This window comes from Macaca mulatta, chromosome 8 (assembly GCF_049350105.2).
Source record: "Macaca mulatta isolate MMU2019108-1 chromosome 8, T2T-MMU8v2.0, whole genome shotgun sequence".
NCBI classification, from domain to species: domain Eukaryota; kingdom Metazoa; phylum Chordata; class Mammalia; order Primates; family Cercopithecidae; genus Macaca; species Macaca mulatta.
Window position 1 is genome coordinate 26,026,861 of NC_133413.1, and position 27,227 is coordinate 26,054,087.

Below are 27,227 nucleotides of genomic sequence, written 5' to 3' on the forward strand. Positions count from 1 at the left end.
GAATGTGGTCAGTCATGTTAAAGTCCAATTTCCTGAAACCCCACCAAACATGTATTAAAAGCATCACCAAAGCATTCACTCAGTGCCAATTCTGTGCAGGTCATTTCTAGGTACTGGGAAACAAATACAGTGCCTTGGCACTACATGACTGTGGTCTGCCTTTGGGTTGAAGGAGTGGTACTTTTCTGTCCATTCCAGGAGCAATTGTAAGAACACAGCTGTTAGTCACTAATATTTTAACTGAATAAAAACATATGTTGAAGATCCCACACCCAGTGGCCCCCAAATTTGTCACACGTGATCAGAAAATGTCTATTGTCTTTGATATTTCCATGATATTTCCTTCTCAGCGTTATGGTGAAGATTGATATGTGCTAATATAAACCATCTGGCACATTCCAGCTGCCCAGTGAACATGTGATCCTGTCTTCTTTTGCCCTTACCAAGACTGTGCACCCCCTGACCTGAGGCTGGGGCTCAGTAGGTGTCATCCTTTTTCTCTCATTCCCAGCCTTCAATAAAAAAAAACATTTACTCTTCTTGCTATATGGCCTTCTTTGAAATAATCCAACTGGCAAGCAGAAAGAAGGGAAAATTCCGGGCTGAAAAGAGGTGTTTGTGAAGTTCTTTGGAAAAGATATAATCTTTCACATGTACAGCCCTTCTTCTCCCCTAAGTGAATAGAGCACCTGGGAGCATAGCTATTTTTTTTCTGGGAGTAAAAGAGAGTTACAGTGAAGTCCTTCCGGTGCTTCAGTAGTAAATCCCCTTGTGTGGAGTTCAAGAGACTGTTTCTCCCACTCAAAACCACAGGACTACATGGAAATTGAACAACCTGCTCCTGAATAACTCCTGGGTAAATAATGAAAATAAGGCGGAAATCAAGAAGTTCTTTGAAACCAATGAGAATAAAGAGATAGTATACCAAAATTTCTGTGATGCAGCTAAAGCAGTGTTAAGAGGAAATTTAAAGCATGAAATGCCCACATCAGAAAGCTAGAAAGATCTCAAATTGACATCCTAGCATAACAACTAAAAGAACTAGAGAAGCAAGCAAGCAAATCCAAAAGCTACCAGAAGATAAGAAATAACTAAGATCAGAGCAGAACTGAAGGAGATAGAGACACAAAAAACCCTTCAAAAATTCAATGAATCTAGAGCTGGTTTTTTGAAAAACACACACAAAAAATTGGTAGAACGCGAGCTAGAATAATCAAGAAGAAAAGAAAGAAGAATCAAATAGACACAATAAAAGACGATAAAAGGGATATCACCACTGACCCCACAGAAATACAAACAACCACCAGAGAATACTATAAACAACTGTATGTGACAAGCTAGAAAATCAAGAAAAAAATGGATAAATTCCTGGACACATACACCCTATGAAGACTAAACCAGGAAGAAGTCGAATCCCTGAATAGACCGATAACAAGGTCTGAAATTGAGGTAGTAAGAAATAGCTTACCAACCAAAAAAAGCCCAGGACCACATGGATTTACAACTGAATTCTACCAGGGGCACAAAGAGGAGCTGGTACCATTTCTTCTGAAACTATTCCAAACAATTGAAAAGGAGGGATTTCTCCCTAACTCATTTTATGAGGCCAGCATCATCCTGATACCAAAGCCTAGCAGAGATACAAGAAAAGAAAACTTCAGGCCAATATCCCTGATGAACATCAATGTAAAAATCCTCAGTAAAACACCAGCAAACCAAATCCAGCAGCACATCAAAAAGTTTATCCACCACGATCAAATCAGCTTCATCCCTGGGATGCAAGGCTGGTTCAACATATGCAAATCAGTAAACATAATTATCGCATAAACAGAACTAATGACAAAAAACACAATTATCTTGATAAATTCAGAAAAAGCCTTGATAAAATTCAACATCCCTTCATGTTAAAAACTTTCCATAAACTATGTATTAATGGAACATATCTCAAAATAATAAGAGCCATTTATGACAAACCTACAGGCAGTATCACTGAATGGGCAAAAACTGGAAGCATTCCCTTTGAAAACCGGTGTAGGCAAGGATGCCCTCTCTCACCACTCCTATTCAACATAGTATTGGATGTTCTAGCCAGGGCAATCAGGCAAGAGAAAGAAATAAAGGGTATTCAAGTAGGAAAAGAGGAAGTCAAATTGTCTCTGCAGATGACATGATCCTATATCTAGAAAACCCAATCATCTCAGCCAAAAAGCTTCTTAAGCTGAGAAGCAACTTCAGCAAAGTCTCAGGATACAGAATACATGTGCAAAATTTACAAGCATTCCTATACACCACCGATAGGCAAGCAGAGAGCCAAATCATGTATGAACTTCCATTCACAATTGCTACAAAGAGAATAAAATACCTAGGAATACCGTTAACAAGGGATGTAAAGGACCTCTTCAAGGACAAACTAGTACTTGTAGTTCAGAGGAAATGATAGAGGACACAAACAAATGGAAAAACATTCCATGCTTGTGGATAGGAAGAATCAATATCATGAAAATGGCCATATTGCCCAAAGTAATTTATAGATTCATTGCTATTCCCATTAAACTACCATTGACGTTCTTCACAGAATTAGAAAAAACTACTTTAAAATTCATATAGAACCAAAAGAGAGCCCACACAGCCAAGACAATCCTACGCAAAAAGAATAAAGCTGGAGACATCATGCTAAATGACTTCAAACTATACTACAAGGCTGCAGTAACCAAAAGAGCATGGTACTGGTACCAAAACAGACACATAGACCAATAGAACAGAATAGAGATCTCAGAAATAGGATCACACATCTACAGCCATCCAATCTTCAACAAATCTGACAAAAATAAACAATGGGAAAGGAGTCCCTATTTAATAAATGGTGCTGGGAAAACTGTCTAGCCATATACAGAACATTGAAACTGGACCCCTTCTTTACATCTTATACAAAAATTAACCCAGGATGGATTAAATACTTAAATGTAAAACCCAAAACTGTAAAAGCCCTAGAAGAAAATCTAGGCAATACCATTCAGGACATAGGCACGGAAAAAGATTTCATGAGAAAAACATCAAAAGCAACGTCAATAAAAGCAAAAATTGACAAATGGGACCTAATTAAAGCACTTCTGCACAGCAAAAGAAACTATCATCAGAGTGAACAGACAACCTATACAATGGAATAAAAATTTTGCAACTTATCTGACAAAGGTCTAATATCCAGAATCTACAAGGAACTTAAACAAATTCACAAGAAAAAAATAAGCAAGCCAATTAAAATTGGGCAAAAGACATGAACTGACACCTCTCAAAAGGAGAAACTTATATTGCCAACAAATATGTAAAAAGTCTCAACATCACTGTTCGTTAGAGAAATGCAAATCAAAACCACAATGAGATACTATCTCATGCCAGTTAGACTGGAAATTATTAAGATGTCAAAAATCAGCAGATGCTGGTGAGGCTGTGGAGAAATAGGAATGCTTTTATACTGTTGGTGGGAATGTAAATTTGTTCAACAATTGTGGAAGACAGTGAGGCAATTTCTCAAGGATCTTGAACCAGAAATACTATTTGATCCAGCAATCCTGTTACTGGGCATATACCCAAAGGAATGTAAATCATTCTATTATAAAGATAGAGATATGTGTATGTTTATTGCAACACTATTCACAACAGCAAACACATGGAATCAACCCAAATGCCCATTAATAGTAGACTGGATAAAGAAAATGTGGGACATATACACCAATGAATACTATGCAGCCATAAAAAGGAATGAGATCATGTCCTTTGCAGGGAAATGGATGGAGCTGGAAGCCATTATCCTCAGCAAACTAACATAGGAACAGAGAACCAAACACTGCATGTTCTCACTCATAAGTGGGAGCTAAACAATGAAAACACATAGGCACAGGGAGGTGAACAACACACACTGGAGCCTGTCGGGGGGACAGGGAGGGAGAGCATCAGGATAAATAACTAATGCATGTGGGGCTGTGGGACTGTGGGACTTAATACCTAGGTGATGGGTTGATAGGTGCAGCAGACCACCATGGCACACATGTACATATATAACAAACCTGCAAATCCTACACATGTACCCTGGAACTTAAATTAAAAAAAGACAGTTTCTCATTCATATAAATTGATGGTTAGTAATTACTCTTCAAAGTATTTTAAGCTCTTGAATATAATAAATATCCAGAGAACACAGCATTACAATTATGTTTATGATACCTATTGTTTTTTAAAAATAGATCTCCATCCTGAATTCCAAACATGTTTTTTTCTAATTAATTACTGAATATTCTGCCTGAATGTAACATGTCCCAAACTAAACTCACGCATTTTTTTCCCTTACCTGCTCTCTTGTGTGAATCTCCACTCTAAGGGAACAAGGCAATTATCTAACTCAGATTCCTACACAAAGATCAGAGAATTAAGCCATAAGCAAACGTTGGCATCTCTACTGCCTAAATATGTCCCTAACCTGAGCACTGACCTCCATTTTCACTGCTACCTCACTGACCCATTGTTTTCTGGATGTGTTTTAGCAGCTTCTGAATTGGTCTCTCTTCTTCCACTCTGTATTTCTGTCTCTGTGGATAAATTTTAGAAATGTACTGAAGTTCCACCAAGGGTGTTCCATTGCACTTGAAATAAGCCAGTTTCAGGCTCAACATTCTTACCCCCTTTCCCCACATCTCCCACTGACTCTTCTCCTTCAGTCGCTCCAGCCACCTGGATTCGCTTTTTGTTCTTGGACATGTTGAGTGTGCTTCAGCCTCAACCTTTTGCATTTTCTGTTCCCTCTACCTGAAATGCTCTTCCCTCATGTTTTTTCATGTTTAGGTTCTCATCATTTAGAGCCCACAACATCTGTTATCTCCCAAAAGAGGAATAAGGAGCCCCAGCTCTCCTTCCTTCCTACCCCTTCTTGTTGGTCTTTAAGATAAAGCAATTAAAAATATTCATCTTCCTCACTGTATCTCTGAGCCATCTGAGAAAGCAGGCAAGGAAAATAAAGACTAAAACATCCCCCTTGTAATTGTTAATGCTGGATACGACCAAAATGTGGTTTATAACTTTGGACTAGCATGTTTGCTAGCACTGGTCCCCAGAATTCAGTGGGCTCATCTACCTTTCCCAGGAATTTCATGGGGCTGGCTCTGTTCCACACGAGGACAGCTCTTCACTGCGCCCCTGGACACTTAAGGATGGAGAAGCAGAACACACATGTGCTCCCAAGAGAAGGAGAAGAGGAAGAAGCCAGGTAGATGGGTCCCTCTACTTGCCTTGGCAATATAAGGCAAAGGTCAGAAAGGGGCTAGGAGGTTATGCTACTGGGTAGTCTTCCCATGGCAGGAAACAGTGGGAATGAGCAATGGATGTTTGTTCAGAACTTGTCACCTAGTTTTATTTTTTTCATAGCATTGATTTTGCTCACGTTCCCATTCCAATTAGATTCTCATCTCCAAGCAAGTATACATTTTGATCTCTGTGTTCAAAGCCTAATCCCTAAAACCTATTCCAGTAGTTGGCACATAGTAGACACTACATATTTAATGAATAAACTCTTTTTTATTTTAGCACCCCCATATCTAATTAATAACTGTATCTCTCCAATATACTTAATAAATATTTCTCAAACCTCTCCCCTTCTTTCCATCCCTATTGTTTCTACTTAAATTCAGACTCCTGCTTTCTTTCATTTTCACTTACAACTGGTTTCTGTTCTCTGATCTAATCAGACTTTAGAGTCATTCTCTACACTGCTGCCAATGTAATTGTTCTAAGATTTAAATCTGATTTTACACCATTCCATACTTCCTTTTGCAACACTCATACCTTGTAGTATTATTTCTGAAATACTATCCTAAATATATTTATATTTTTATACACATATACATATATACATACAATTATATGTGATGATGGACCACTATCATAAGAGCAATCCATTGATGACTGAAATGTCATTTATGTGGCACATACCTATGTATAATAGAAAGAGGGTTTAATCCAGGAGGCAGAGGTTACAGTGACCTGAGATCATGCCAACGCACTCCAGCCTGGGCAACAGAGCAAGACCATCCCCCAAAAAAGAGAGGGTTTATATATATTTATGTGTGCATATGTGTGTATATTTATGTGTGTGTATATATACACACATAAATGTATATAGTTATGTACCACATAAATGACATTTCAGTCATTGATAGATTGCACATATGATGTGGTCCTATAAGATTTCAATATTGTATATAATTTCTACACTTAGATATTATTTAGTTTCGTGATACTTACCATTGTATTACAACTGCCTACAGTATACAGTACAGTAACATGCTATACAGGTTTGTAGCCTAGGAGGAATAGGCTACACCATACAGCCTAGGTGTGTGGTAGTCTGTAACATCTAGCTTTGTGTAAGTATACTGTAACACAAACCAACGAAATCATCTAATGACACATTTCTCAGACTGTATCCCCATTAAGTGATCCATGACTGTTCATGTGTGTATAATCAGTCAATAGTAATGATATGTATATATGCATACATTATTCCTGTGTATAATTTATTATATACATATAGAACATTATTGAATGTTTTAGCACAGGTTTTGAGTGCTGCCTTATGCTTTTTCTCATTCTATTGTACTCCTCTTCATGTATTATATGTTTTTTCACTCATGTGGCTCTTCTTTCTGCCATTTATATTTTATATTCTGGCAAAGAGTTTGACAAGTCATGACAATTAAAGATGTCAACGATAATGCTGTATTTATCACAAAGAAACAAAGGGGAAAATTAAGCTGACTGTCCAAATTCTACTTTTACGCTTGCTTAATACATCTTTGATGAAATAACCAGGGAAGCAGAAAATAAAATTCATTTAGAGATTGGTATAAATTCTTTGACAGTAAAGGGAATTATAAATTTAACTCTGGGCTATGAAGAATGATAAAAAATTATGAGAATGATAACTGGAACAAACTGTGATCAAAGGCAAATAACGACTACAAGAGAATTGAAAAGACCTGAAGAACAAGTGCCAATTTAAAATTCCACATGGATCAGTGTGCAGACTGTCATCATTCACAATTTCCAGTGCACTCCCCTCCTCAAGAGGCAAGCAGGAAAGTTATACTCCCTCTCATTCGATCCCATCAGTGGTGCCCATTCACCAAAGGGTCAAAGTCAAGCATGAACTCTTAACGCTTAGCAGGGTATCTTCCCATTCTCCCAGGCGTTCTTTGCTCCAACAGTTCCAAACACTACCAGCCATAAACTAATGTGCTATAATATATCGTCCTTACTTATTCTCATAATTAATTCTTTTTTTCCAACTTTTATTTTAGATTCAAGGAGGTACATATCCATTTGTTATATGGATATATTGCGTGATGCTGAGGTTTGGGATACAAATAATCCCACCACCTGGGTACTCAGCATGGTATCCAATAGCTAGGTTTTCAGCCCTTTCCCCTCTTCCCTCCCTTCTCCAGCAGTCCCCAGTGCCTATTATTATCATCTTTATGTCTGTGTGTACCCAACGTTTAGCTCCCATGTATAATTGAAAACATGCAGTATTTGATTTTCTCCTTCTGCATTAATTCACTAAGGGTAATGGCCTCTAGGTGATCCAGGTTGCTGCAAAGAACACAATTTAATTCTTTCTTGTAGCTACATGGTATTCCATGGTATGTATGTACCACATTTTATTCATCCATTCCACCACTGATGGGCACCTAGCTTGATTCCACGTCATTGCTCTTGTGGATAGTACTATGATGAACATACGAGTGCATGTGTCTTCTTGGTAGAATAATTATTCTTTTGGCTATATATCCAGTAAAAGGATTGTTGGGTCAAATGACAGTTCTATTCTAATTTCTTTGAGAAATCTCCAAACTGCTTTCCAGACTGGCTGAACTAATTTACATCCCTACCAACATTGTCTGAGTGTTTCCTTTTCTATGCAGCCTCACCAGTGTTCGTCATTTTTTGACTTTTTAATAAGAGCAGTTTTGGCTGGTGTGAGATGGTATCTCATTTTTTAAAATTTGTAGTCTGATAATTATGTTGGGCACTTTTTCACATGTTTGTTAACTGCTTGTATGTCTTCTTTGGAGAAGTGTCTGCTCATTTGACTTTTTTGTTTTTGTTTGTTTTGAGACAGAGTCTCGCTCTGTGACCCAGGCAGGAGTGCAGTGATGCAATCTTGGTTCACTGCAACCTCCTCCTCTGGGTTCAAGTGATTCTCCTGCCTCAGCCTCCCAAGTAGCTGGGACTACAGGTGCCTACCACACGTGGCTAATTTTTGTATTTTTAATAGAGATGAGGTTTCACCATGTTGGCCAGGCTGGTCTCAAACCTCTGACTTCAGGTGATCCACCCGCCTCGGCCTCCCAGAGTGCTAGGATTACAGGCATGAACCACTGTACCTGGCCTTTTGCTCATTTTTTCAATGAGGCTATTTGTTTCTTGCTTGTTCAATTGTTTAAATTCCTTATAGATTCTGGATATTAAAAGACTTTTGTCAGCTGTGTAGTTTGCTCATATTTTCACCCGTTATGCAGGTTGTTGGTTTGCTCTGCTGATAGTTTTTTTTTTTTTTTTTTGCTGTACAGAAGCTCTTTAATTTAATTAGGTCCCACTTGTCCATTTTTGTTTTCATTACAATTGCTTTTGAGGACTTAAGTCATAACTTGTTTCCTAGGGCCAATGTCCAGAATGTCATTTACCTAGGTTTTCTTCTAGGATTGTCATAGTTTGAGGTCTTATGTTTAAATCTTTAATCTATCTTGAGTTAATTTTTGTATATGGTATAAGGTAGTGGTCCAGTTTTATTCTTCTGCATATGGCTAGCAAGCTGTCCCAGCACCATTTATGAAATAGGGAGTCCTTTTCCCAGGACTCCTGCCTCCAGAATGCGCTCCCTGCCCTGTTTGGTGTAGACCTCTGATTTCTATTGATAAATCTATTGTAACACTAAACACCTGGTGATATTGTGATCATTTATAGGTGGTACTCACTTTGTGCAATTTTATAGTAATTGAACTTTTCTCATATTGTGAACATCTCAATGAAAGTGATTGTGTTTTTTGTTTGAGGCAGTGTCTTGCTCTGTTGCCCAGGCTGGAGTGTGGTGGTGCAATCTCAGCTCACTGCAGCCTGTGCCTCCTAGGTTCAAGCAATCAGTCAATTCTCCTACCTCAGCCTCCTGAGTAACTGGATTACAGGTGCCTGCCACCACACCCAGCTGATTTTTTAATTTTTAGTAGAGGTGGGGTTTCACCATGTTGGGCAGGCTGGTCTCAAATTCTGATCTCAGGTAATCCGTCAGCCTCAGCCTCCCAAAGTGCTGGGATTACAGGCGTGAGCCACCACACCTGGCCATGATTGTGTTTTTTTAACTGCAATCTCAGTGTCTGACACATAATAGCTATAAGTAAAATTACATTGAATTGATGGAGGAAAAACATGTAATAATTAAAAAGTTGAAGTGTCCTTTATGTTCCCTGGGAAAGATAAAGCAATGGAACTTGGGTTGAAAAGGCAAGAAATCCATGAATCACAATCCTGATGGTTAAAATGCTCAATAACTAGACTAAAAAATTCCCTTGTGGTTTTTAGTTGATGACTTTATGATCATTTGGAGATATCAATCATCACTGCAATCTCTGTAGTATGAGAATGTGTTTCAGAATCTGTAAAATGATGCGTGATTTTAGTGGAGTAGGACAACATTTTGTGGTAATAACTGGTCCTCGGTGTTATTTCTATTCCTTAAGAATTTCATAGTTATTTTTATTCTCCCAGAATCGTATCAATAGAAATAAGACTGGGAGTATAAGTCAGCTAAGCCAAGGGAAAGCATTAGAGTATATGACTAAGAGCCCAGACAACACATAGCTCAGATTCCACTTCTACCACTTACTGAATAGGTGACTTTATCTGCTTAATCTTCTTAATCTATACAATGAGGACAACCGAGTCTTAATCATTTGAATTTTGCCTTTAAAACCTCAATTTTTCACCTGAAAAATGAATGTAAATGCATAATACATATCATAAGGACTAATAAAATAACAAGTACAGTAGATTTAGGAGAGTACCTGTATTAGTCCATTTTCACACTATTATGAAGAAATATCTGAGACAGGGTAACTTATAAAGAAAAAGAGATTTCATGCACTCACAGTTTAACATGGCTGGGGAAGACTCACACTCATGGTAGAAGGTGAAGGAGGAACAAAGATACATCTTACATGGAGGCAGGCAGAGAGAGCCTGAGCAGGGGAACTGCCCTTTATAAAATCATTGGATCTTATGAGACTTACTCACTATCACAAGTGCAGTGTGGGAAAAGCCCACCCCTTGATTCAATTATCTCCCACTGGGTCCCTCCCACAACACACGGGGATTATGGGAGCTACAATTCAGGATGAGATTTGGGTGGGGACACAACCAAACCCTATCAGTACCTAAAACTTAATAAGCAGCTCAACTGATTAGTTATTTTATTGGTTATAAATATGATTTTTGGACATGCCCAATTTAGCCTTACTACCACCAGTGACAGATCCTAAAATTGTATCATTTGGGTCTTGACTCCTTTTTCTACACTCCTGTTGTCAGTTATGATACAAATACCCCCAGGGATCTAAAAATTCTTGTGCTTATATTGTCAGACATTCTTATTTCAGGATAGTTAAAGCTTCCTGAGAGTACCCTTGTGTGAGAATAGAACATAAAGGAAAAGAGAATGCTATATAGTAATTAGGTTGAATTAGGAATTGCTTTACATAACCACATTATGTATGTGGGGGAAAAATAACATTCTTAATAACTTTTTTCCTACAATTTTACATATGTAAAATATATTTAAACATATATATTTATATATTGTATCCATATATCCATAATGTAAATCAATGTCTGGCATATTTTTCAAGACTGATTAATGCTGTTGCCTATTTCCTTGTAGCTTATCTGGCTATAATAATATGTTGGAAATGTACTACTTTGGAGTGGGGAGTATGGAGAAGGAGAGTGAAACAATAGTTCAGATCAAGGAATCTTACAGCCAGGAGGCAGCCAGCACTTCCTCCTGCTGTCCCATTGTTGCAGGACCACAGCTTCGAGGTTGTGCAACACCTTTAGTAAACACTTCCTGAATCAGAGTCAAGAATGAACCAGGGAGTTTCATTCTGTCTCACTGGAGAGGAGGCAGGGACAGACCCAGCAGCGCCCATCTGAGCGAGAAGAGCAGACACTGTGCTCCTGGAATCACCCAGCATGTTGCAAGCTCTCCTGACAGTCAGTCTCCTCCTCTCTCCTGTTCCAGGTACGTGTTTAGCTCTTTTTCAGGTTCTATTGAATGCATTAGCAAACTTTTCATCATCTCCTAATAGTTTTATTGTATAAACTATTTTGACTTTTTTCTTTTTCTCAACCAATTTTACTAACTAGTTGGGCTGGTTTTAACCTGTTGTTTGGGGGCTGTGAGTGATATAAAGACAATGTTAAAAAGAGGCAACAAGAGGTCTTGAACCAATATGTATGCATCTCATCTGAGAATATATAGAAATAAAATGGACAATTTCATACAGCACAATTTAAATAATGAATATGAGTTCTGGCTGAAAAAGTGGAATTAATAAAACCCAGCTTGTCATTTAAAGAATGGTAAAGATGTGGCAGATTTGACTATTACTGTGTACAAGGCTTAGGAAAATACCTGCTATTATTATGGGAGCCAGTTTGGCTCTTTCTGCTTGAGTGTATATTTTTGTATTTATTCATTATTAGCAATAATAAATGTGACTAACTGGAAATAATTAACTATCTTTTTTAAATTTATAAGGTATTAGGATATTATGTAACAAAACAATATTGCTATTAAGCTTAACTTGATAATTTACTTTTATTTTGCTGGTTATATCAAACATTTAAAAATTTGAAAGGAGAAAAATACTACCTTCCCAACAAGAAATTATGTCTAGCAAGTCTCTCTATTGCTGGTAAATTCTCTAATTAGATTTTGGTTAAATTAGATTGGGTATCGTGATTCTTCAGCTTATTTCTATTTCCAGAGCTTATTTAACTCAGCACATGAACTGCAGTGCCTCGAATTCCTCCCCAGTAAACCTGTTTGTGGGTCTTAGAATGTTTGCTGGGACCTGGGGATAGGAACAGATTATCAGCTAGAGGTATGGGGCTTAGGGAGGGAAAACTTTCCCTTGTCCATGCACCCTCTTAGTACTTTGTTGCTAAAAATGATTTTCCTGCTTCTGACTTGTTTTTGATTTGTTTTCAAGACTTATAAAAATTTCATCTAACCTAATATCTTTAATTATCTGATTATTTTCCATTTCTGTATATTTTTGCTTCTATGTTTTTGTTTGCACTCACTTTTAATATGTACCTATATCTGAACTGAACCTTTTATCACTGTGCAGTGATCCTCTTCATCTCTAATGCCTTTTGCTTTGATATCTATTTTGTCTGATGTGAACGTGTTACACCAGCTTTCTTTTGGTAAAATGAGCCTGAAATATTAAAAAAAATAAAACTGATGTCAGGCATTTAATATTGACCTGAAATTCCTACTTTTTGAGTCAAACTTAATAGAAATATTTTTTCTCTCCATTCTCCAAGACTGCTATCACCAACAGCTTTTCAGGAACCCGCTCTTAGCTGAAATACAAGAACTGCTTGGACACTAGCTTTGTTGAAGAGCATAAAGATCAAGCTGGGCCGGGCGTGATGGCTCAAGCCTGTAATCCCAGCACTTTGGGAGGCCGAGATGGGCGGATCACGAGGTCAGGAGATCGAGACCATCCTGGCTAACACGGTGAAACCCCGTCTCTACTAAAAATACAAAAAATTAGCCGGACGTCGTGGCGGGCGCCTGTAGTCCCAGCTCCTCGGGAGGCTGAAGCAGAAGAATGGCCCGAACCCGGGAGGCGGAGCTTGCAGTGAGCGGAGATCACGCCACTGCACTCCAGCCTGGGCCACAGAGCGAGACTCCGTCTCAAAAAAAAAAAAAAAAAAAAAAAAAAAAAAAAAAAAAAAAGATCAAGCTGGATCCATTAACAGATTCGCATGGCTAACACTGGGTCCCATGCACATTACAACCCTTCTGTGCAATTGGGCACACCAATCGGTTCTGCTGCCCTGACGGTGCCTGTACAACATGGCACCAAGAGACGCAGCTTCCTCTGATGTCACGCCTAGAAGTGTGACGCCACCCCTCCTTTAACTTCCAGCTTGCATTTTTAAGGGTGTCTTTTTTGCCACTGAACTATCCCTGTTATGATTCCCATTTGGGTGGCCTTTCTAGTCAGAATCTAAGAAGTAAAGCAATTTTCATTTCCCACCTCTTCCTCTTTGTTCTCTGCCCCTATCATCAAAGCAATAAATACATGCCCCTCTGACCACGACTTCTACCCAATTCCCAAACGGTTGACATAAAAGAAGGAGATGTAAAATAAGGCCGGTTGTGTGTAGTGAACTTCACAATCCCCTGAGAAAAAATGACTTACGGGATTTCATCCTACAAAAAGGAAAAGCAAATATTTAAAAGGATGTGACAGGTGTTTGCGGGGTGAAGATGTAAATGAGTGCATCAATATAGAAGAAAGGTCTTTACCTTATTACAGTAGAATACCCGGGGGTACAGCAATTTTGAAATTATTTTATTTCAAACTACCAGTTATTCCTTGCCTTTATAAGGTGACTAGAAGACTGAAAAGGATATATACAATTTAATCAAAATAGCCAAAATAATAGACTTAATTGAAATGCAGTTTTTTCCTTTTGTTTGTACTCACTTTTAATGCATGAAGTTTAAAACCACAAGATGGATTGATGAGATACAGAGAATCCCAGAACGTAAGTCAATATCCTTGTGTAAACCCTAATTCAGCATTTAATGTGATGTGTTCAGTTTGGAAAGAAGACATTTCTTTGAACAGTTTCAAACACATTTGAACAAAAATGAAAATGTCGATATTACATACTAATGTTCCCATTTTCAAAATGACCCCAAACACATGAACAAATAATGAAGCAATCCAGACTAATGTTGATCATATTAATGTTGTTAATGAGCTTTGGTTTTTCTAAAACTCAAAACAGTCAAAAATAATTATCCAATCTAAACCAAAATAACAGTTTTCTTTTTCCTGATCTGGTTTTGCTATTCAAGACTAATCCAACATGTGAGTTCTGTGGGAGAGAGAAGGCAAGTATTAAAATGAATTAATAGAACCATATTGTGTTACACCCTGGATTTGTGTAATCCCTGGATGGCAGTTGGTTGTGTTTGTTCCTCAAGCTTCAAAATAATTAACATGATGTTATTCAGTGGGGATGAGACTGCACCATCTCCATTAAACTTGAAGGCGGATGAGCTAAACAATATTAGGTTTACAATGGCTGTGTAATTTCTTGTATTCCAGATCTCATTATTTCAGGGACTTCTAGGTTTCCGGAAAATGAGAGCCTTTAAGAGAAATTCTATTTGGTTTCTTTAGAGAATATATGGAGTGGCAAGAGTTTGGAAGGAGCTGGAATTCCATTCACTTCAAACTGAAGAGATTGAGAGGTTGCCAAAGACTTTTAAAAGAAATGCTGTGGGTTTTTGTTGTTGTTGTTGTTGATTTTGTTTTGCTTTGCTTTGTCTTTGATTTCCATTTGGAAGTGGTTCATCCACCAAAAAGTTAGTAAGAAATTTTATAACTAACTTACATATTTTGAGCCCATAGTCAAGAGCTAGTTTGTAATTTCTGATTTCATGAAACATTAGGATTCAGATACTAACTAGAAGCATAGAGGTCAGTGTGCATGTGAGAGAAAATTTGTGTTGGCTAGATGGGCCTGTTTTCCTTCTCACCATTTCTGAATGGTGTTGAGAAGGAAACTCACTTCATTTTCTGCTTTTATACAAAAAATCAGGAACACAACTATTATTTTATTCTACGAAGGCAGCTTGGACTAGTATTTCCTGTTAGAATCATGTGTGTTCTAATATAGCATTTTAAAAGATTTGTGTTGGCTGCAACATTGGTGAAATTTGGCTTCGCTAACTCTATCTTTAACAAGACTACTCGCATTGATTAGCTACTGTAATCTACTAGGCAGCATGTTGGTGCCTTATGGTATGCTTGTTTTGTGTCCCTAAATTAAGGAGGCAGCAGGGAATTGTGTCAATACCATCAGTTAATTTCTGGCAGGAGTAATTTTCTTACCTCTTGGCATCTTACAGTTTCAAAATAATTACAAAAATTAGAAAAATTTTAACTCAGAAAAAGAATCATCAATTTAATATTTATTTAGGTTTTCGAACTTATGTTTCAAAAATTTTTTATAATTGATGTTATTCTTTTCCTTTACCAAAAGTTAATTTAATAGAAATCAAAGATGCCCAGGGATTACCTCTGTGAGAGCAAGAAATGAGGAACTGAAGAACCTCGTGATGTTGTTCTTGAAGTGTGACAATGTAATGAGGCTTATTTTATCACAATGGATCAGAATTCAGCTATCCTAATGATCACTGACTCTTCAAAGAGGTTATAGGGGATTCTGTATTTATTTGCATAAATCATAAACCACTTGAACTGGCTTTAGAAACCATTTATTCGGCCTCCTTTTTTCAAACTATTTAAAGACTCAAACCAAATAAAAAAATAAGGTACTGTCAGTGCCATGCCTTTAAGTAATTTTGATATTTTTTAGAGTAACTCTTAAGCCACTGAGAGAAAAGATAGTTCATTACTTTAACACTCTTTTTGACTCAAAGAGTTCTTAGCTGGTTTAAACCCTTTTTCTGTTCTTCAAAGTTAAATACAAGTGACTCTTCAGTCATTAAATGAAATAAAGCCATTCTCAAATGATTAACAATAATAACACTAGTTTTTGAAAGTTTATACTTTAGTTTCTGAAGAAAACTTTAAACAATGTTTTGCTCTGTGATAAATGACTGGAGTAAAAGCACAGCCCTCCTAGGTAAGCAGTAAGTAATACTTAAGTGCTTCAGTTATGTTTGTTAAAAGATCAACCACAGTAACATAAATGTATCTCACCATAGAACTTTAAGATTTGAGTACTCTGAGCTAGGGTTACCTTTAGAGACCCTCCTAGTCCTTACTCAGAGAAGAGAACAAAACCTTTTCAGTTCCAGTCTTAGAAAGTTGTAGAGTTAGGCCCCATTCTGTTACTGCAGTCCACATTTTGGTTAAGCCTGTAGCCACCTTTAGCAGTTAAGGAGCAGATCTATTGACCTCATGCAGAACAGAGACTAGACCACATGGGCAAATCAAAAAGAAAATAGAAAATCTAATGTTAGCTTTGACAAAATTGAATCTCTCTCTAAAATGAGTTCCAGGCCGGGTGCCGTGGCTCATGCCTATAATCCCAGCAGTTTGGGAGGCCAAGCCAGGAGAACTGCTACAGCCCGGGAGTTCAAGACCAGCCTGGGCAACATAGCGAGACCTCTTCTCTAATAGAAAAAAAAAAATAGCCAGGCATGGTGGTGCACACCTGCAGTCCCAGCTACTCTGGAGGCTGAGGTGGAAGGATGGCTTGAGCCCAGGAGGTTGAGGCTGCAGTGAGCCGTGTTTGTGCCACTGTACTCCAGCTTGGTGACAGAGTAAGACCTTGTCTCAACAAAATAAAAAATAAAAAAAAAAAGACTTCTAAAGACAACATGGAGAGGAGCATTTAAGATGCAGACAGGTTGGATCAAATCACTTTTCAATTCTCTTTCAGTATGACTTGCAGGCTCAAAAAAGGCCTTCCAGGCCAGTGATTCTGTTTGAATTATCTGCTTCTCTAATTTTCATTTTTTAAATGTTTTGTATGCAAAACATGAAGGTTTTTCTGCATTGCTTTTGCCAGCTCATTCTATGAACCTAGTATTGGAGCCTTTTCTTACTGTGACATAGTTTTATTTCACTAGTATAAAACATTGCTGTTTTCAAATCCAAGAAAAATAGAATTAAAATTGTGTACATTAGTTATTTTTTTCTAACCTTGTATGGTTTCCAGTGCTTTAATGCAATTTTTCTGGGACTGATTAGTTTCTCAGAGGATTACTTTCGCTTCTGTCTTTTTTGTTTTTTTTTTGGCTGGGCTGTTGCTATTTCCCTGCACTGCAGGGATCAAAGATAATGAGAAGTGGCAAAATCCAAAAGAAATACTTTCTCTAAATACGGTAACACTTGTAAATTTTAATGGGGGACGTATCTGAAGATACAGGTTAAAGTAAAATGTTAAGAGGAAAGAGTAGCCTTCTGAGGTTGTCGCTCTCTGCTGGTGTCAGCCCATTAATAACTCTGACATTCGTCACTTCAGGCTTCTGTGTGTGGTATCGTTCATTGGGAATGCAGTAAGGATGGCCATTACTGGCCAGCCTACTTCAGTTCTACCTGGATAAGTCTTTTTCTTTTTTCTCAGTAAGTGCTATAAAAGAACTCCCTGGGGTGAAGAAGTATGAAGTGGTTTATCCTATAAGACTTCATCCACTACATAAAAGAGAGGTCAAAGAGCCAGAGCAACAGGTACAGCTTTTGATTTATCAAAGAATCTTGATTTGAGATATATATATATGTATATATACACACACACATACACATATATATACATTATATATATATCTATGATGATAGATGAGATTTATGTGTGTGTGTTTATATATGTGCATGTGTGTGTGTGTGCCTGTGTGTGTCAAGTGGAATTTGTGATGTTTTCAGCAATTACACCTTGGAGTTAAATAACAATGATTATATTTGTATTTCTTTTTGACCTTTTAAAAAATCTTTACTATAACCCGAAGTTATATTATTAACCTCATTCTACAAATCAAGTTTCTGAGAAGTGAAAGAAACTGTCCAAGGTAACAAAGAGAGGAAATTTAAATTTTTTTGAGACAGAGTCTCATTCTGTCACCCAGGCTGGAGTGCAGTGATGCAATCTCAGCTCACTGCAAGCTCCGCCTCTCGGGTTCACACCATTCTCCTGCCTCAGCCTTGAGTAGCTGGGACTACAGTGGCCCGCCACCATGCCCGGCTAATTTTTTTGTATTTTTAGTTGAGATGAGGTTTCACTCTGTTAGCCAGGATGGTCTTGATCTCCTGACCTTGTGATCCGCCTGTCTCGGCCTCCCAAAGTGCTGGGATTACAGGCGTGAGCTACCGCCTGGCCGTAAATTTAATATTTTATGATGATTTATTCTATGTACTTCCAAAGAAAATTGGATTCTATCTATCTATCTATCTATCTATCTATCTATCTATCCATCCATCCATCCATCCATCCATCCATCCATCCATCCATCCTTCTAAACACAACTATGACAATTGAAACAGAAATAGGAAACAAAATACAGCAAGTGAATGCATGTATACACGCACATTAACATGGAATTTATCTGTCTTTTCTGAACAGACTCTTTTTAATGTTTGTACATTTCTTACTGCAAATGAAACAACATATTCTCAGTCAACATTCACTCAATAAACATTTATTAATTCTAAGAAAAGCTAAAACATGATTCATTCAATTATAACAATGTTATAATTACCTGCACTCTTAAGTCTTCTTCTGGGAGCCAGGAAGATACAGATAAATGGGACACAAATAATAGTTTACAGAAATACTCTGAAATCCAGCACACTCGGTGCACATATTCCCTCACTGTATGCGATTTTCCATAGCATTTCTTCTAAAGCAAATTTATGACAACAGAACCTGTATTTGACCCCATTTCCTAAAATAATTATCAACCAAATGGTTTCACTAAATTCAGATGGAACCCAAATGCATTGGATTCCCCTTCAATATGACTTTCAAGTGCCTTCTGAGAGTTTCTTTAAAATGTCAGACACCTTTTTTCCTGTAGTGCATTATGCTTATTATCTGGGTGACAAAGTAATCTGTACACGAAACCCCCATGACATGCGATTTACCCATATAACAAACTGGCACAGGTATCCCCTGAATCTAAAATAAAAGTTGGAAAAAAATATAACGATTTTAAATATATCTTCATATTTAGTCCTTTCAACAACCATATAACATAAGTGTATTTTTACAGTATTTTATTTCTAAGTGGAGAGGTAGGGGCTCAGAAAATTTAAGTACCCTGCCTAGGAGCACATAGCTTTTATGTTTTAGAGCTTGGATTCAAACCTGTTTGACTCCAAATGACAACTTTATGTGTTAGTATTTTGTGGCTGCCTATCCAAGCAGCCAAATTGATTTAATATGTGGGAGAGTCTGTATGTTCTCCTGAGAGCCTCTGTGGCATCAATAGAGGCTTTCTGGCCATTAAGGTAGCTCAGGTTCTGTTACACTGAAGTCTAAGAATCAGTCTGTAACCCTGAGACACTGACCAGTTTGTTGTATCATTTACTGTTAAAAATAAGAGACTCGTCAGTTGAATTTTTTTCTAATAACTTTTTATCTTTTTTGAAATTCTGTTTTAGGTTCTGGTATACATGTGCAGGATGTGCAGGTTTGTTACATAGATAAATGTGTGCCATGGTGGTTTGCTGCATCAATCAACCCATCACCTAGGTATTAAGCTCAGCATGCATTAACTATTTCTCCTGATGCTTTCCCTTGCCCCGCCCCCTAACACACCTCAGAGTATGTTGTTCCCCTCCCTGTGTCCATGTGTTCTCATTGTTCAGCTCTGAATTGTGAGAACATGCAGTGTTTGGTTTTCTGTTCCTGTGTTGGTTCGCTGTGGATAATGGCTTCCAACTCCATTCATGTGCCTGCAAAGGACACGATCCTGTTCCTTTTTATGGTTGCATAGTATTCCGTGGTGTATATGTGCCACATTTTCTGTATCCAGTCTCTCACTGATGGGCATTTGGGTTGATTCCATGTCATTGTTATTGTAAATAGTACTGCAGTTAACATGTGCATGCATGTATCTTTGTAATAGAATGATTTATATTCCTTTGGGTATATACCCAGTAATGGGATTGCTGGGTCAAGAGGTATTTCTGGTTCTAGGTTTTGAGGAATTGCTACACTGTCTTCCACAATGATTGAACCAGCCTTGCATCTATTGTTTCTTGACTTTTTAATAATCACCATTCTAACTGGCATGAGACGGTATCTCATTGTGGTTTTGATTTGCATTTCTCTACAGATCAGTGATGTTGAGCTTTTTTCATATGTTTGTTAGCTGCATGAATGTCTTCTTTTGAGAAGTGTCTGTTCATGTCCTTTGCCCACTTTTTAATAGGGTTGTTTTTCTTGTAAATTTAAGTTCCTTGTGGATTCTGAATATTTGACCTTTCTCAGATCGATAGATTGTAAAAAATTTCTCTCATTCTGCAGGTTGTCTGTTCACTCTGATGATAATTTCTTTTGCTGTATAGAAGTTCCTTAGTTTTATTAGATCCTGTTTGTCAATTTTTGCTTTTGTTGCAATTGCTTTTGACAATTTGTCGTGAAATTTTTGCCTGTGCTTATGTCGTGAATGGTATTGCCTAGATTTTCTTCTAGAGTTTACATTTAAGTTTTTAATTTATCTTGAGTTAATTTTTGTATAAAGTGGAACAAAGGGGTCCAGTTTCAATTTTCTGCATGTGGCTAGCCAGTTCTCCCAGCACCATTTATTAAATATGAAATATTTTTTCCCATTGCTTGCTTTTGTAAGGTTTGTCAAAGATCAGAGGATTATAGATGTGTGGTCTTATTTCTGACCTCTCTATTCAATTCCATTGGTCTATGTGTCTGTTTTGTACCTGTACCATGCTGTTTTGGTTACCGTAGCCTTGTAGTATACCTTGAAGTCTGGTAGTATAATGCCTCCAGCTTTGTTCTTTTTGCTTAAGATTGTCTTGGCTATACAGGCTCTTTTGTGGTTCCATATGAATTTTAAAGTAATTTTTTCTAATTCTGTGAAGGATGTCAATGGTAGTTTAAGGGAAATAGCATTGATTCTCTAAATTACTGTGGGTAGTATGGCTATCTTCACAGTATTGATTCTTCGTATCCATGAACATGGAATGTTTTTCCATTTGTTTGCATCCTTTCTGATTTCCTTAAGCAGTCGTGTGTGTTCTCCTTGAAGAGGTCGTTCACTTCTCTTGTTAGCCATCAGCTCGAATTTCACAGATTCACCTGTATTTTCTGTGTCATCAACCTTTTGCTACTAAACCAGTGATTGTGTCCTTGTGGAAATTTATACTAATTATCTACTCTTTATGTGTTTTTGACTCACAGTAAACAACACTTCCGAGAAAAGCCAACATTTACTTACACACGCGCACACACCACCCTTTTTTCACTGAACATTTTGAGGAAAATTTAAACACAGGTGAACTATTTTTAATCAGAGCTGTAAAATGATTTCCTCACAACTGAAAAAATAAATTTGAGCTTTGAATAATATACTTTGATTAACAAAAGCCACAGACTAGTTACTGGCTCATACTAGATGGAAAATATTAATTTTTGCAATGATTGACTAGGTGGATGAGGTTGATATAATGTGCTTGATATTTATTGTGTTTATATTACTTATCTAGTCCATTACTAGGTTAAACGGCTACATGAACCTTACATTTTCCTGATCCACAGTGCAAGTATATAGGATCTGAATTCAGAGGATTAGTTTGTGTTCACCTGTAAATTTTGTCCATTCTCTCTGTATAAATTTAGACAAACATAAACGTTAAGTTTCTTGTCTTAAAGTAGAGATGATCATGATAATACTTATACAAATATTTTGGGATAATGTATATGAAAAGCAAGGAAGGATCCAAATTTTAACTCCCTATTCAAGATTATGCTATGTTCTGGGTGCGTTGGCTCACACCTGTAATCCCAGCACTTTGGGAGATTGAGGCGAGTGGATCACCTGAGGTCGGGAGTTCACGAGCAACCTGGCCAACGTTGTGAAACCCGTCTCTACTAAAAATACAAAAAATTAGCTGGGTGTGGTGGTGGACACCTCTAATTCCAACTACTCAGGAGGCTGAGGCAGGAGACTGGTTGCAACCCAGGAGGCAGAGGTTGCAGTGAGCTGAGATCATGCCATTGCACTCCAACCTCCAACTCCATCTCAAAAAAAAAAAAAAAAAAAAAAGAGAGAGAGAAATTATGTATTATGTTATGGCATGGCCCTGTGTAGACCATCATATTCCATTTCTTATGACTAATTTTCAGTTTTTGTGGCTTCATGTCCCAGTTAATAAACCTTTATTTTAAAATTCTTCTTTTTGACATAAACTGTCAACTTTGGTTTGCTTTTCTTAATAATATTCTTGTTTCTACTTCTATGCTTTTTTAAATGGATTTCTTGCTACTTAAAATACTCTCACTACATTTAGAGTCCCTCCCATTTAGGGGACTCTACATTTAGAGTCTCTTATAGTCTTTGTCAAGCCAACTTGCCATATTCCTATATACACGAATACGTCCCTATCCTGAAATCGTGTATCAGTCACAGTCAGTATTATAAAGTTTAGCTACTGATTTTAAAAAGAAACGTGTCTGTAGCGATGGTGTGTTCACAAGTGTGTGCATGTGTTTCTATGAGAGCAAGTGTAGCCTTCACTTCCGGTTTGAAACTGTCCAGGTAAATTTTTTTAAAGGTTTTTTTTTTTTTCCTTTAAATATGTCTATGCCATGTCTCTACTCCTCCTTCACCCTCATCTGCCAATCCTTGTCCTGGAACATAAATACTTGTTTCATTAATACATGTGGGTCCAAATAAATACTTGTAAAGCACATTAATTTTTATCTCTAAAGGAAATAAGATTATTAAAATAAATACCATAGATAATTGAAGAAAAAACTACCTAAATAATTAGAACCTTTTAACGTTTCTTCAAAAGGAAAAACTTTTATTTTTTTAGTTTCATCTGTTACATTTCCAAGTTCTCTCCTGCTCCCTGTGGTTGTAGAGAGTAGAAGAGAATATATTATCAGGCCTGATGAATATAATGGAATAAGCACTGAATGCTTCCACAGCATCTCAGAAATAAATATAACTCTCCCATGTTTACTTTTTAATATATCAGGTGTCAGGTGACACCTTTGAATTACCCCACAATAACCAGGTGGCTAAACCATTAGCAGTAATTTTTGTTAGGGTTTAATTCCAGCTGTTCACAGGAAGATATCAAACGTCACATGATAGGGTTGCCAGATGAAATACAGAGTACCAGTTAAGTTTGAATTTCAGACAAACAGTAAAAATCTTTTTGTATAAATATGTCCTACACCACTTTGGGAGGCCAAGGCAGGCAGATCATGAGATCAGGAGTTCGAGACTAGTCTGACCAACAAGGTAAAACCCTGACTCTACTGAAAATACACACAAAAAAATTAGCTGGGTGTGGTGGTGCGCACCTGTAATCCCAGCTTCTCAGGAGGCTGAGGCAGGAGAATTACTTGAACCCTGGGAGGCAGAGGTTGCAGTGAGCTGAGATCATGCCACTGCACTCCAGCCTGGGTGAGAGAGTGAGTCTCTCTCTCTCCTTCTCCCTCTCCTCCTCCGCCCCCCGCCCCCCACCGTGTGTGTGTGTGTGTGTGTGTGTGTGTGTATATATATCCCACACAACATTTCTGATATAATTGTAAAGAAGCATTCCAACAGAATGAATCTAATTTTCCCAGCTAGTGCATTTGCATCTCTTTTTCTTAGTCACTGATTTCTACTTTCCATTCTTTCTCCTATCTTCTAAACTCCTCCATGTGCAGGATTGTCACATTTAGCAAACAGAAATATAGGATGCCCAGTTAAATTTAAATTTCAAGTAAACAACAAATATTTCATTAGTATGTCACAGTGGTCATAGGGGGCACATGTATTTATAAAGTATTATATGTATTAACAAAAATATTCTGTTTATCTGACATTCACATTTAACTGGCATCCTGTATTTTACCTGGCAATCCTATCCTGTGGCTTTTGATATCACCCTGTGAACATCCAGAACTAAACCCTAGCAATCTCTCCATGATTCCAGATTCTGTCCTATCCATGACCTAAGGCTTCTAATGCTGCTGCATGCCTCATATCTCAATCCTGCCCTGTTGGGGTTATTGGGTTCTGCCATATGATACTTGTTTTACAAACATAGACTAAAGAAGTTAGTGACATCTTTGTTTGCCACACAACAAATATATGATTTCCATTGGCATAGACTCTTCTATAGTCTCTCAGGCACACCTTACGACTAATAAGAACGCTGTCTTCCAGGTATAAGCCAAGTTCTTGGGAGTTATCTTTGCAGTTTCTGTGTTGAGACTATTGGTCTTCCCTGTGCAAAGACTTGATTAGCAAATACTACTTGTAACAATCCACAATTCATAGTGCAGTTGACCACCCTTATGATCAAGGGGATCTCTGTATCCCATCCCATAAAAGCTTCATAGGCCTCACCCTAGATTAAGTGCTTCACTTCTCAAGACAATGAACAGATGGAGGACTTTTGTAGTTATCATTATACAACTGTGCCCTGTGTTGTTTTATTATACAACCAGAGAACTGAGGCACTGGCTTCACCTGTCAGCTATGCCAGGGGTGTGACACCATCTTTCTGACTTGATCACACATGCCACATCTCTTAATATTTCAGCTAGACTGAAATAATCCTTTGTAAAAAGTTTTGGGGGCTGGGGGTAAAGAACAAGGTAGAACTTTGAATATTTTATTCATAATTATATTCACGATTGTATTTATATGAATGATATAAGGACTAAATAAGTATGTGTTAAATGACCAATGAATAAGTAAACTAATGGACAAATGAATAAATGTTTATGACTGGAGCATATTACCCATAAACCTCCCTAGAGACATATTTAACATATACTCTGTGAAAGTCCCTGATGCTGGGAACTTACATTCTAAAGACAGTAACTATTCTTCATAGAATTCAGCATCCAGATTGTACATGTTCTTGGAGGCCCAAACCATCTTGGTATTGGCCCATGTCATAAAAGAAAATATCTTACAGCACAATTCTTCCCTCAGATTGAGAACTCTTTCAGGCCCATTAGCTGATTTAGCAGGGTTTTTAGAGCTCATGGATTCACTGAGAGTTTTGAATAACTGTTATATTACTAGAATTAAGAATCTCTCTGTCTTCTAGGGCTTCTCTTGATATTTCCTGTGTGCCCATTGACATGTCCTTGAACTTACAGATTTGCCCCATCCCAGGACCATCCAGAACTGTGGCTTTCACAATCCACCCTCTAAGTAGGACCCATGACATTATTTTTAGAGAAAATTTGGATCTATATGTTTCTGTGGCTAGCTAGTCTTCCTCAGTAAAACCGAAATCATTTCCTTCTAGTGAGTACTCTCCAAATCAAGGTGCACCTTACTTCTCTTGATGCATACTTCCGAACCCACAGAGTACACAACTAGAACAACACTTCTTATCCTCAAACCTTGCTCTCCACAAGGGAACTCGCTTTCAAAATATTATTATTATATTACCCAGTGTACTCTCTTTCATAGAGGCTCTGGCTTTCTTCCTTGATCTTTCCTTCCATCCATAATCTTTATGCCAGTGTTGACCAAAACTCCACTCCAAAAGCATTTATTCTTTTCTAAAACAACCTTCAGCTAAAGTTTTAGTAACTAAATCTACTAAAAATCCATTGCTGAACAGGAAGCAGATATCTGGAAGGCCATTTCTGGTAGAAGACCATATTTGGTATCGTTCTCCTAGCTTCATTCTAGCTAGCCTTTCTTAAACCTGAACAATAAGAGGTTATGACTACTCTGCATAACTTTTATTTTCAATGCCCTGTCTCTTTCCAGTTCCCGTCGTCCATGAAAATAAGCTGAGTCCATCAACCTCTACTTATCTAGGCCCACATTGGGGGATATTTATAGCCTGGGATTATTGACAGCAGAACAGACCTCAACAACTGAGGATTTAAGGAAAGTATGGACTGTAACAATTGACTTTGGAGAGGGCTAAATCCCAGAACAGTACTCATGATCTGATGACTCTAACATGCATTGTCCCTCTATGAGCTCAGATACCATACTGGCCAGAAGGGGAGGGAGAGAAGGAAGGCTTGACGTTAGGTGCAACACAGCAGAAGAAACAGAACTCAGTCTATAATATATGTTTCTCAACCACCTTTTGTCTACCATATTTAGATATCTTTAATGACAGTAACGAGGCACTTCCTAATAACTTTTTAGATATTGAGTGCAACCACAGCTAATAACCCTGTTTTATAGACGTAAGTCAGAACTTAGTACCCCAAAACATCTTCTTTAAAAGAATTCTGTGTAGTCCTCAACAGCTCTCCTTATATACCAATATCCAAGTTTAAAATAATTCTCCTTCTACGTGGTTGACTTGAGGTAATATTTCTTCCTCCTAAATACCTGGGACTGTGGTTTCTTCTTGATGGTTCTTCCTCACATTACAGTATATATTCCTGTTATGTTTCTCACAGTTTATGTTCCACTTAGTCTTGAGAAGACCTCAAGACCAAAAATCATGAGATGTGATAGAAGTTTTTAGGCGTCTGTGTACACTATTCTTTCTAATCAGATAACTTCACTTTCTCACTTCACCTGGGTAATTTATGTGTCATCTTAAACATTACTTCCTCAGAAAAGCCTTTCCTGGCCTTAAGATGTTAGACATCCTACTATATACATCCATCATCATGCACATAACTCACGTCAGTGTCTGTCTTTTCACAAGATTATAAGCTCTCTGACAGTAGGTAGCAATTTTTCTTGCTTAGAGTCGAATTTTCAAAACCAAGCAGTATCTTACAAAGAAACAGCACTCGCTCAAACGATATTTGTAAAATGCAAGGATGGATGGATGGAAGGATGGATGGATAAAAGGCTCTCAGAAAATTTGTTTATTTAGTTGCCAGAGTTGTTTGATCTGTTAAAAGGGGAATAGGCAAGCATTTGGTATTACACTGCTAAAAAGCAGATATTGCTTGCTAATGACTACACAGATAGAAGTATAATATTCAAGTGAATATTTGTGTATGTTTTTAATTACAAGTAAATGTTTGTATATTTTTGCAGGAACAATTTGAAACGGAATTAAAGTATAAAATGACAGTTAATGGAAAAATTGCGGTGCTTTATTTGAAAAAAAACAAGTAAGTACGTTTATCTGTGATATTATCCTCAGCAAGAGAAAGGCAGCATATGGAGAGTGTGCCGAGTCTGTTGCTGCTTATGGCTGGCACAAACCTGGACTAAT

The 27,227-nt window shown here is 37.5% G+C and overlaps 1 protein-coding gene and 1 long non-coding RNA gene across 18 annotated transcripts in view; one reads left to right on the forward strand and one right to left on the reverse strand.

Moving 5' to 3' along the window:
- Window positions 1-27,227, reverse strand: part of LOC144330756 (uncharacterized) — a 241,611-nt gene that overhangs the window by 129,069 nt on the left and 85,315 nt on the right. The gene's annotated exons all lie outside the window — the stretch shown is intronic.
- The window catches only part of ADAM28 (ADAM metallopeptidase domain 28), a 61,421-nt gene continuing 45,476 nt past the window's right edge, over window positions 11,283-27,227 (forward strand). For 5 of the 15 annotated variants that reach the window (XR_013397203.1, XM_077943259.1, XM_001106707.5 and 2 more), the window contains exons 1-3: window positions 11,283-11,338; window positions 17,452-17,555; window positions 27,047-27,123. Coding sequence is in view for 12 of the 15 variants with exons in the window: in XM_077943259.1 (XP_077799385.1) it covers window positions 11,290-11,338; window positions 17,452-17,555; window positions 27,047-27,123 (230 nt within the window). In the remaining 3 variants the exon portion in view is untranslated. Of the gene's footprint in view, window positions 11,339-14,531; window positions 14,603-17,451; window positions 17,556-19,481; window positions 19,573-25,798; window positions 25,926-27,046; window positions 27,124-27,227 lie in introns of those variants that run through there. The other 10 variants (XR_013397201.1, XR_013397202.1, XM_077943262.1 and 7 more) reach the window with 7 other exon arrangements.